The sequence below is a fragment of the Lissotriton helveticus genome, chromosome 2_1 (assembly GCF_964261635.1).
Source record: "Lissotriton helveticus chromosome 2_1, aLisHel1.1, whole genome shotgun sequence".
In the NCBI taxonomy this organism is placed as follows: domain Eukaryota; kingdom Metazoa; phylum Chordata; class Amphibia; order Caudata; family Salamandridae; genus Lissotriton; species Lissotriton helveticus.
In genome coordinates, this window is record NC_136059.1 from 1,972,937,858 (window position 1) to 1,972,950,732 (window position 12,875).

General features: G+C 43.7%; 1 protein-coding gene across 2 annotated transcripts in view; it reads right to left on the reverse strand.

Moving 5' to 3' along the window:
* The window catches only part of LRBA (LPS responsive beige-like anchor protein), a 2,244,423-nt gene that overhangs the window by 1,556,649 nt on the left and 674,899 nt on the right, over window positions 1-12,875 (reverse strand). For both annotated transcript variants that reach the window (XM_078676915.1, XM_078676916.1), the window contains exon 31: window positions 12,583-12,716. In XM_078676915.1, coding sequence (XP_078533041.1) covers window positions 12,583-12,716 — 134 coding nt within the window. The remainder of the gene's footprint in view (window positions 1-12,582; window positions 12,717-12,875) is intronic.

Below are 12,875 nucleotides of genomic sequence, written 5' to 3' on the forward strand. Positions count from 1 at the left end.
TTATCATAATACGATGCACTTTTCTTAAAAACTGCACCCAGTGCAATGAAGGAAGTTTTGCCGCATGTATAATGCGGCTCCTGGCAGCCAACTGTCAAACATGGATCCTTCTCAACAACTCTGCGTCCCCCAGCCTCACTTCACTGGTTTATCACACTGGCATTCTGCATATCTTCATCCATTCAGGGTCCCTACAGGTGGTTTCCTCTAGCTGAAGTCCAGTTCACAGGCATACTCCATTTTCCCCTCCACCTATTTCAGGAAATTAACACTACTCAAAGTAAGCCATTTGTGTACTCCAAAACAGCAACTATACCACCTAGTGTTAATGTCTCCAACTCTGGTTCTTCTCAAGGACCTCAAAGTCGTCAATGTCAAACCTCTGTTGAAAAAGCAAATACTAAATATCCGTTAGTGCATGACAACTAAAGACCTATAGTCAAGAGTTTCATGGCCAACCTGATAAATCAAACTGTTGCAGCACTCACATAAGAGATCATCTAGCAGAAAAGATGACAAGGGGAACCGCATTGAAAAAGGAAAAGAAATACAACTTTCTGTTGAGCAATAAACTGGAAAACGAATGCTACAGGATTATACTCGATAGCCACAAAGAACAAGTTACTTAGCTTCTGTAAAGCCTTATCGGTTAGAGACTATTTAGCTGCAGATTCTTTACCTCAGAATTAGACCCAGGTGTTAGACTGGATCTGGAAAACTTTAGTGATCAGAACTGCTGTGCACCAGTAGGTGGTGTTGATCGGCTGTGTGTGGCGTTGTCTATGCCAGAAGTGACGTGCGCGCTGCCTATATAGGTGTCACCCCAAAGTGCTGACCTCAGCTCTTTTCTTTCCATGCGAATCATCGCAGATCCAGAGAGAACTACCCCTTATTCATTTTTGACTGAACTTTTAAAAAAACTTTTGTCGAAGTGTTTTTGAGATCTTCTCCTGGTGTGGCAAGGATGTCATCTCAGAAGGCTGGCTTCAAACCCTGCAGTTCCTGTCACCGCCCAATGGGGTGAAGGACCTGCACCTTGTATGCCTTTGGAGCCTCGATCGCGACCATAATCCGAAGGCCTGCTCCGATTGCCATGCCATAAATTCAAAGGCCTTGAGAGAGTGATCCCTCAAGCTCCTGGTGGCTCGACAAGCAACACCGCAAAAATGTCTATCGCAGGCAAGAGGATGGTCCTGGGAACAGTCATGGAGCCCAAAATCTTTGTAGCTCTTGAAGTCGTTGAGCCACTCAGGTAAGACCCATCGTTAGAAGAAGAGCAAGAAGCTGAACAGGTTGATTTCCTGGCTCAGTTATCCAGGTATGGGGGTTTAGTCTAACCTTCGAGATCGGGCAGAGAGTACACGCACTATACTCTCAGAATAGGGAAGTGATAGGTTGAAATATATAGAAATCAGACTGCCATGGTTGAATTGTTTATTCTTTTCACCATCTGCAAAGCAATTGCAGCTCATTCTTTTTATGCAAAACTACTATTGTTTCAATAAATGTATTCATAACCTTACCCATATTTTACCTGTGCTTACCCTGGGCATGCATAAGTAAAACAACGAAAGGGTAAGATCTGTTTCCACAATTCCCCTGTGGATAAAAATGTCGTCTTTGAGGTTGCCAAAATCATCTTTCACCCCAGGAAGGTTAATAGTTTGGGTGAGGCACTGTGAGCTAGCTATGAATTGGCCCAACCTTCTCTGAGGATGTAGATGGACTCAGTCCCTACATTCTAAAGTTCTGTTGCCGTAATACGCAGTCCTAGAATTTTAGGGGGAACCGTATAACACCCTTAGGCCTGTCTCAAACATTTGAGACAATATATTCACGAACCCTGGCCCGCAGGCATCTTGACCATAATGTACGGGGCCTTCAACTCGATCTCTTCATTCCATTCGGAGCAAAACCTATTATTTCTCATTTTTCTTATCATTACCTACATCACTCCTTTTTGGGGTCCCTTAGATCTTAACTATCAACCCCTGTTGCTTAAATTATAACTACGCTCCTTAATGCAACTATTGAAAAAAATCCTTACATCTATAAACATGCTTTCTGGTTTATACTTTTATTTTGCTGCAGATTTCTCATCTTTAATGTTCTTCCCAGGCATCATACTGTAATGTCTTATTACCGCAGCAGCTACAGCCGGCGCTGACTCCCTAGCGTTCCCCAGTGTCCCCCTCTGCTCAGCCAATCACAAAGGGCGGGGGCGGAGACTTAGGCCGGGAATCGAAACTTGAATCTCCAATGGCGCGGGAGCGCAGCGGAAGCGTGCAAGCCAGTCTGCGCCCGTCCGTGCCTGGACGGGGCTAGGGGCTAGATACCCTGCCCGAATCCTCAAATTCTAATCAGAGTAGGTTCGAGGGCTCCACCGGGCCTCGCTCCCACTAAATCCTGCTATTAAAAACTATTCTGAGCAGGAATAACATCTATCAGACACGCAAAATTTTCCCAGAAATAACAACTTGTACTGAGCAGAAAGCTAATGTTATGCCTCCCAAGCAGGCAGCGTTACGTGTATATTGCTTAAACACACGCTCTCTAGTCAAACATCAGATCGAGATATTCATACTACTGGCAGCCGATCGACCTGACATTCTGTTCTTAACAGAAACTTGGTTGAACCCTGACTCTACACCTGACATCTTGGCTGCACTGCCTAACTATTATTATATTCTCCATGTGGACCGCCCACCTGGTTAATCGGGTGGAGGAGTGGCTGCAATTATTCATCGCAACCACAAATTTACAACAGTCTCTTCTCTGAGTCTAGTGGCGGTGGACAATCTGGTTATCAAGCTGGAATCAAACTCAGCCCTGCTGATATGCGTTGTAATCTATAGACCCCCTCAGCACATTACTATTTCCCCTCCTACTGAGTAAGCAAATGGGAAACATGGTAACAAATCACACAAATATTATTTTATTTGGCGACCTAAACTACTGGTTTAATGACGCACTCAGCGGTCCCCACTCCAAGGAACTTACAGACCTACTAACTAACCTTAACTTCACTCAGCACCTGTCCTCAGCTACACATAGTAAGGGTCATATACTTGACCAAGTCTGGACCATAAATGTCACAGTATCTGCCCCCACAACCCTGCCGTGCTTATAGTCCGACCACCACCTAATAACATTCGCAGTAATAGTGCCTTCCATTACTAAGTTTCCCTTGGATGAGGGGGGGAATAAGAAGTTGGGCTACCCTTAATAAAGAGGAATTTATAAACTCATTAGTCAGCTCAATCCCAATGCTCAATCAGGATATCGATCTCCATGAAGCACACATCTCATCATGGCTCCTAGCTGCCAGTGATATGTTTGCTCCATCTAAGAAACTTAGACTAAACCGTCGGGCTGACTCACACAAATGGTTCTCTAGAGAACTAAGAGAACAGAAGTTAGCATTCCGACAAAAAGAAAGAAAATGGAGACTAAATTATGCTCCTGAAGACAAGCTCCTCTATGCAGAGGCGCAGAAAGATTATAAAAAAGCTATCACTGCGGCAAAGGCAGCTCACTTCTCCACTAGAATATTGAATTCCCGCAATAAATCGAAGGACATTTTTTCAATTGTGAACGAGCTATCAAATGCCGACAGAGTGTCGCCGAACCCTACTCCCACTCAGGAGCTCTGTGACAACCTGAACAATTTCTTTTTCGAGAAAATCGCAATAAATAAAGCCAGCATTCCTTGTTCTAATCCCAGCAAGCCACTTCCGGCCATATACACAAATGCTCTATCATTGGAACACTTCCCAGCCATCAGCACCCAGGCTTTCTTGGCCTTACTGTCCAACGTAAAATCTGGTTCTCCATTGGACTGTTTCCCTTATCTCTTCTGAACGCATCTCTGCTACAGGGCTGTGTCCCTAGAACATTTAAAGATGCAATTGTGGTCCCTCTCTTAAAAAAACCTGGTGCAGACTCATCAAACTCCTCTAATTATCGTCCAATATCCCTGCTCCCCTACCTAGCCAAAGTATTGGAAGCCCACTTGGCCAAATGCCTATCTATTTTCATGGAACAATCTGGTTACTTGGACACCCACCAGGCAGGGTTTCGTCCTAGCCACTCCACGGAGTCAGTGATAGTGGCAGTATTAGATGACCTACGCGGCAAAGCAGACTTGGGTATCCCTCAGGCCGTGGTGCTCCTGGATTTATCTGCAGCGTTTGACACGGTCGACCACATGATACTGAGGGACCGTGTCAGACAGGCTGGTATCCAGGGCCCTGCCCTTAATTGGATTGAATCCTTCCTAGAGGGTTGCACTAAAGCAGTAAGCCTGGCCAACTTCATAGCACCTAAGTTAACCTCAACTTGGTGGGTCCCGCAGGGCTCCTCGCTTTCTTCCCACCTGTTTAATCTGTACCTCCTTCCTCCGATAAAGTCTCTAAAGGACAGGAATGTGACTACATTTAACTATGCTGACGATCTTCAGCTCACATTTACCATGGACAACTCCCCCAATTCAATTACCAATTTCCAGGAAACTATGTTATACATCCGCCTATGGATGGATCAATCACCTGAAACTCAACCCAGGTAAGACCGAGGTGCTACTGATAGGGGGAAGGCAGATCTTCTGGGGCCCTCACTATTGGCCAGTGGAACTTGGTCCCCCTCCAAAGACCTCTACCTCTGTAAAAAGCCTTGGGGTGACTATAGATAGAGACTTATCACTAAATAAACATGTAGGTGCAGTGGTATCTACCTGTTTCTTTCAACTGCGAAAGATACGAAAGATCAGACACTTGCTCACCCATGCAGCACTCATACAGGTGGTGATAGCTATGGTACTATCCCATCTGGATTATGCCAACTCGATCTATTTAGGGATGCCACTCAGTCTAAATAAGCGACTCCAGATGGTGCAGAACCAGGCAGCAAAATTGATCCACCAGCAACCTAGGTGGCAATCTGCCAGACCTCTCCTAAAAAGATTACACTGGCTCCCGCTGCCTCAACGGACCGCCTTCAAGACAAGCTGCTTAATCTTCAAATCACTAAACAGTCAGAGCCCCATATTTATCAACAATCTATTATCGAGGTACACCCCTACCCGTGATCTTCGTTCAAAACATCTTCACCTACTAGCTATCCCTAAATTCAAACGGAAAAGACAAGGAGGCTGTCAATTTGCGTACCTGGCTCCACAATAGCGGAACTCACTCCCCTTTGAGATCGGGTCATGCACAGAACTATTGAGTTTCAGAAAGCTGCTTAAAACATGGTTATTCTAACAAGCACATGATTAATGTTTCTCTTTGGCCTCGACCAGTTACAGAGTAGCGCCATGAAACCTCTTGGTGTACGCACGCTTTATAAGTCCCTTATACATTAACATTATATACAGCACTTGGTGGTGCCACCTCGACTGCAGCTACTGGTCCACTCAACCTCACAAGAAGTGACACTGCACTCCATAAAGACACCATCTATTCCTGTCTTTAGTTACACCATTTCTTCTGCATTCCACAGAATGCAAGTGTTACATCCGGCTTTTCCTCCCTCTCTGTCCTTCTTTAGTGTTTTTTCTAAGCTGTTCAGCCTGTATCTGTGATGTCACCTAGAGTTCCTTTTGTGTATGTTTAATTCTATTGGCAGTTATATCATAGGCTGAGCAGCAGGGCAGCTGCTCCCGGTAGGGCTTTAATTGGGGCCTTTACTGAATTACATCCTGGCTTGTATCCTGTACATCAATTCTTGATTACTAAGAATAAACCCACATCTGGATGCGGCAACACAAGGAGTCATCAATTCATTTTGTTAGATGTTACAGTAAGGATATCCAAATAGACTTTCAGGTGCTACATACATTTGTTATTCTCGGAAAGAAGCAGTCACCTAGTCCTTCAGGTAGGGAGTTGGGATAGGAGTAATCTGTGGGAAGTCAGACTATCCACAAGATACAAGAATGAGATAGGGGGTTATCACTGCATGGCAGTTTCAAAAATAGGAATATTCCGAGTTTCAATAGTGTAGTGAACCAGATTTCTATGCACAATTTTGGTCTATGAGGATAAGGTAAGTAATTTTCACTTGAATCTTTGGAAGAATTCTTGGGATAATTTACATAGAGGGAAAGACCATGACGAGAAGTCAGTTTTAAATTACAGTGGTTAAAATCTACACGGTTCCTTCAGAGGGAAGGAAGAAAGGAATTTAGTGCAAAAGGAGTATCTCTTAATTCCAACATGTTTATATGTAGACAGATCTCCTGATGGATCCACAACTTACCAATTGTTTGATCCACTAGTATCAAAGAAACACCTGTGATGATGGTCATTTGAGTAACTTAAGGAATTAATGATTGGCCAATCAAATTGCTTGCAATAGACCTACTAGAGAAGATAGGCATACGAAGACTGGGATATCACTGCCCTCATGGAAAATCTTCAATTAAATTGTTTCTTCTTCCTCCTGAGGCACTACTAAAACAGCCTCATTTTCACACACATCAGAGGATGAGAAAAATGCATAAAAACATTGACCCCAGGAGACTAAGGAATCGCAGAGCCATAAAGTGCAAGATGGAGCAAAACTTCAGAATCCTTTCACGATAATGCGGAACACTGAATTGGTGGAAAAGCATTTCTCACAGTAGTACTCAAAACGGGGACTACGAACTGCAGGCTTTGAGAAAATTATATTATACTCGTAGAGTTTCAAAGGAAACAGCAATTCTATTAAGAGACTGCATTTTTTTGCTGTAGGTGTGGATTCGCCATCAGGAATCTTTCACCTCCAGAAGGAAATGCGTGTAACCTAGCACTCTATAGATGAGCTTCCAGCGTATGACAAATATGTGAACAATCTGGGGCTGAAGAGAGCCCAAAATGAAGGAATGCAAATAGACAATGTTCTGACACTACAGTGAAGAGGAAATGACTGTTCTGTAGTACTGGAACGAGCCAATATGCATTATGCAGGTCCGAACTCTAGATAGTCCAGTTGGGTCAAGCACCTGCAGCATCTGGTAGTGTAACCCATCTTGAATTTATCCAAGATGAAATTTTTAGATACCCAATCCACAATACTGTTCGCAAACTTTGATCTCTTTTGGAAACTAGAAAATACCGGGAATAACATTCATTGCCTCATCTGACTGAAATCAACTGCCCTACATTTTCCCAAAAATTGGTGTGGGGGTAGGTGGAAAAATAGTGATGGTGGAACAAAGGTAGAGCATAATCTTGAAAGACAATCTTCAGAACCAGCTGGTTGGAGGTTTGGCTAGCCAACAACTGAGCAGTCTTGGGCATTCGAGACCAACTGGTAGTGGCTTTGTTTGTGTGGGGGTGGTGGAAGAGTTGTGCTGCTGCTATTGATGTCCACCTCTCACAATCACCTCTTCCGTAGTAATGTGAAAAGCACTGCTGGACAGACAGGAGAGTGAAGGATACTGTCTCTGTCTGAAATATGGAGTTCTAGAATAACCACAAAGCATCCACTATTAATAGAAATTTAACCACTGGAAAAAGTCCAACAGCTTAATTGTTGATCTGCTATGAAAAGTCAGTGAACTGTGCAAGTACCACTCTACAGCAGCTTGTCAGATTTTAATACATGTGTCTGGATGCTTCTTTCTTGGTCAACAATGAGAAAGGCCATCTCATATGCTTACAAAGACTGATTTTTAAATGAAGCCGCCACTGCACAGAGCATGCATATAGGTGACTAGCAAGCAAGAGAGGCGTCTGATATAAGCCAAATCTTTGCGACTAATAGCTTCAAGTTTCTTTGATTCAACGACTGGGGGTGTGGATGTAGGTATTGATAGTTTCAACTTTGTTATTAACCTTTGAACATTAAATTAGCTGGTACTGGATATGCAAACAAGAACATTGGGGAGGAAGACGGTAACAGTGTGGTATGCTCCTGTTAATTGTGGGAGTAGAGCAGGGATAATCCCATCCTGCCAACATAGGGTACAACAAGGCTGAGTTCAATGGCATAATGGTACTAAAGCTGGAGTCAAGGGATGCAGTTCTTCAAAGAGATTAACTTTCACCTAAGCAGTTGCCAGCATTAATTCAAAGATTTCAACTGCTACAAAATGATGAAATGACGCCACTGGTAGGACAGTTGGATACTGGAGATCATATTTCAGAGACACATCGAGCCCATAGGCCTTTTTCCAAGTTCAGATATAGTCCAATTTCAAAATCACACAAGTTATATGCCTCGCAGTAATCATGATGATCATCTCCTTCTGATCTTGCATGCAAATCTTACCTAAAAAGAATCTCGAAGTGAGCAGATTTTTGTAGGATGGGCAGGTTTTCAAATAAGGGTTCCTTTAGGATCACTATCACTCCTCACTTGGCTGAAGTTAGCATGCATCAGTCAATGGAGCTTTTGCAGAGACTGTTAATGTAACCCTGATGACAATGGCATCACTGACAAAGACACAATCAGAGCACGTAGTTCAATCTTTATGGCTTTAATGGTCTTCTTTGTTTTACAGCCTTGCATTGACAAGGTCAGCATTGATAGTCTTCACAATCCTGACAGATCACTCCTTGGGGCCAGAGCCACTCATTTGTGTGGATAACAAAGCACACTTTAATATGGCAGATGTCGAAGCATACCATAGCAGAGCAGGTGTGCCATTAAGATTTTCAGCATGGCTTTCTTGATAGCCAAGCTGAAGAGGAGAGACCGATATCAAAAACAGGACTGAGCTCATCAAAGAGCCTGTCAATCAAAAGAAGGGGAGTGGCATCAGTGAATTCAGAGCCTCAACAGCCAAGACTGACTTTTCCAGAGGGGAAAGGACCACCTTTCATTACTTTTTTATGTGATGGAAAAAGAACAAGTTACCGAAGATAAGTAACTTCTTCATCTGAAAGTGACAGTTAGTTATAGATTCCTTAGGTTAGAATAGATACCCCAGCAATACCATCCCCAGAGGAAAGACTTCGAACCAAGTTCACACCAGGGAGTCCTGGCGAACTGAAAGGGCAAAATACCCCGCCCCTCCTGACTCGACTGTCCAGGAAGTAATGTCTGGTGAACGTGTGCAAGGATGCACACGTGGCTGCCTGACAGATGTCAAGAATGGGGACTCCACGTGCCAGTGCAGTGGTGGCTGCTGTCGCTTTAGAAAAGTGAGCTCGCAGCCCCACTGGAGGTTCCTTTTTCGCCAAAGTGTAACAGATTTGATACAAAGGACAACCCACCGAGAGATGGTAGGCTTTTGAACAGACCACCCTTTCTTGCCACCTACATAGCCAATGAAGAGTTCATCATCCACCCAGAAATATTTTGTGAGGTCAAGGTAGAAAGACAGCGCACGCTTGGGGTCCAGACGGTGGAGTCTCTACTCCTCCTTGGAATGGTGTGGAGGTAGGAAAAGAGTAGGCAAAGTAATATATTGTCCAATGTGAAAAGAGGTAACCACCTTTGGAAGGAACGAGAGCCTCGTGCGAAACCGCACTTTGTCCAGATGCACGGAGAAGAAAGGGGGCTTGGAAGAAAGACGATGAAGCTCACTCACCCTGCGAGCAGTAGTGATGGCAACAAGAAAGGAAGTTTTCAAAGTGAGGAGCCCGAGAGGACAGTTATGAAGGGGCTCAAAGGGAGAACACATGATAAGTAAGAACAAGATTCAAGTCCCCACGGGGGAATTGTGAAAGGAGATGGAGGAAAGAGATGAGTAATGCCCTTAAAGAATCTATTTACAACAGGGGACCTGAACAAAGAAGGCTGATCGGAAAGCAGAAGGAAGGCAGAGATAGCCAAAAGATAGTCGAGCGCCCAGAGCAGAGCCCTACTGGGCCAAAGAAAGTATATACAAGAGGCCCTCCGAATGAGGGGCAGAAAGGGGATCCACAGCCTTTGCTGTGCACAATGCCACAAACTTGTTCCATCTACAGGCTTATACCGATTTAGTGGAAGGACGCCTGGCTGTCAAGCTGATATTACAGACTTCAGGCGGAAATTCGAAAGCTTGTATTTATAATTTTGTACCACTCTATCATGCAGAAAAAATATACACTGTCCATTCCATTTCTAAGTCCATAACTATGAAAATAACCAAAAAGGGTCCCTTCCGAACCAGAAAAGGAAGAAAGCACCCCTTGCAGTAACTTGAGAGAAAGAAAAAAAAAGTTCTTTCAAATAACCCTCACCCACCCGGGTTTCCCCTTGGTGGCATGCTTCATCATAGGTTCCCTCCCTGCCCTCTACGGACAGGGGCGTGCTGCTACCAACGAATACGCGGGAGCACTTGATTGAAAAATAAGGGTGTCCCTATACACCTAAACACTTAAAAGTGAAGATAAAGTGGGTTTTATTTGAAGTGCGGAAAAAAGGTTTAAAATAACAAATGAGTGGGACCAAAACAACTATTTCTTACCCCTAAAGTGGTATACTAAAACCTGGGGACACGCAGGAAAGACTCCAGGCGTGAATACCTATTGTTTCCCTGGTAGGTCAACTAGTTTCAAACCCTACCCCAAGGCTTTTCGCCAGGAAATTAAAGGAGAAATGATGCTCCCACTCCCGTGTTACTATGAACATAACAGCAGTAATGAAAATACAAAAACAAATATACAGCACCTAATTGGTCTGTGTTAAATATCAACAATCCTGCATGGGTACGAAAAGTAAGGAAAAGGTTAAAAAAAAAATACACGACCTGTAGGTCCATATTGACTTAAAAATCAGTGGTGATTCAGTGGTTGTGGTGGTGACAATACCAAAACAATGCCTCTAAAATGCTAAAACCAGTGATAATGAGACTCACACGACAGTACAAACACATATAACATATAAAGTCTGTTGGCAACTGACCTCTTCGAAGTAGCCATTTCCAGTGCAACAAGTAGAAATCTAGTAACAAATCCCTGACAGATTGCTGCTGCCTCACATGATTGAAGTCGGAGCTTTCTACTGGCAGTCTACAGTGAGTGGTCTCTCTTGCGTTCTCAAAGTTAATGACCCACAGGACCGCAGGCAGTTTAGCTTGGGGCTTGCTTCTGAGCAAGGATAAAATGCTGAATGGCTCAGAAGGCATGAGGAGACCTTCCAAGGAGGAGAGAGAGTTTCTAGTACTGGAGTACGTCATAGTGGGAGAGCCTAGAAAGTGAAACAGTACCTCCTGGTTTCGGCAGATGATCCCTCCTGCAAAGGAAATGTCAAGTGATTCCTCTCAGAGCAGCAAGTGGTATTGGAATGCAAATTACGCGGTTCCCATGATTTCTAATTGGCACTATGCTAGAACCCGAACCTTCCCAAAATGGTGCCAGACATGTACTTCTGGATGGGGAAGGCAATATAAAAGTGGGCAATTTGGCCTCCTGTGTAGTATCAGACAAAACTGAAAACCCTGCTCCTCAGCCCGATTGAGGATGAATTTGCTTACAGAAAAAAATGAGAACTAGCAGCATGGCAGTAACATTGGCACACTTTGAATGTCATGTGTCTGAATAAGGTGACATTTTTTGTGACTTCAATGAGCACTGTGCTATCTACAATCACAGCTTTAGTTAGCTGCCAAATGGGCAGAACTCCGTAATCTGTCATTTCAGTACTTAATAGACAAGATCATATATTTGCAGCAAGAACAGGCTTACATTGGAGTTATGTCTAAACCTTTGTCAGACCCACGGACCTCAGAAGTTCAAATTTCAGAACCCTCCTTGACCGGGGAGAAACAGCAGCCCTGATCCTCCACGACTTCTCAGCAGCGTTCAATACGGTATCCGACCGCACCATTATCAAGAGACTTCACATCGGGTTCCAGGGAAACACCCTCCAATAGATCGCCTCCTGCCTCACAGGAAAAATCCAGTGAATCCACCAACCACCTTTAACTTTGCTTGTTTGGTCCTGCAGGACTTTTAAGTGTGAAATTATTTTGCAGACCCACCTCCAGGGAGGTTTAGCTTTGGCTAAAAGTCTCTATCAGATAAGCAAGTTCCTTACTTTCGTTAACACCTTATCTGGCAGAGACTATCTTGCAGCAGACTCCTTACCGACCCACCAATTCGACCCACTCTGGGAACAGATTATTATGGACAAGGCTGTTTCCCTTTCAGGGCCATAGTTTTCCACCCCAGTGGTAAGTGTTCTTCGTGGCTCCGCACTCCTAGAGTGGAAAAATGTGAAAAGAGCCTAATGTCAGAACACTGGGGTGGCGTCTACATAGGACCCCGCACGTCACTTTCAACATCAACGAGGCCACACGGAGTCGAATGACGCCACCACTGGTGTGCAGTGTATTGCTCACGAAAAACTTCCAAATCTAGTCTGATGCCTGGGGATTACTCTAAGGTAAGGAATCGCTATCTAGTAGTCTCTCAGATAATTTCTGTAGTTTTCTTAAAGATCTCAATGTTTCTACCTTTGCTAAATTGGTCAAGCTTCTTCAACAGGGCCTTTCTTCTGATAGATTTCAACATTAACTGAAAAAACGTATTTTCAGAGTTTTCTTTATGTCCAGCAAATTGTCAATATTAACAGTTCTGGTTACAGAAAATGGATCACTCACTAGCACTCTCGCTTATAAATATGTACAGATTTCTTTGAAGCAAAAAGTATTTTACAGTTACTTACTAGAAGATTCTCCATCTATATCTGGGGGCTGTGGCGTGTCAACGGATGAAACCACACTGACAGCATGCTGAGTCACACTTACAGTAGCAGGAGGTGGATTAACTGCTGATTTCTTCGGTGCTACAATGACACTCCTGCAAACAAATAATTAATGATTAAAACTTAAACAAACTACAATTCAAAAGCAACATTTTTTCATTTGCCTTTTGAGGTGTGTTCATTAGGTACCATGTGTTAAAAGAACAAGAGACACAGTTACCTCTATCTGCAAGGATGCACTACCGCACCACAGT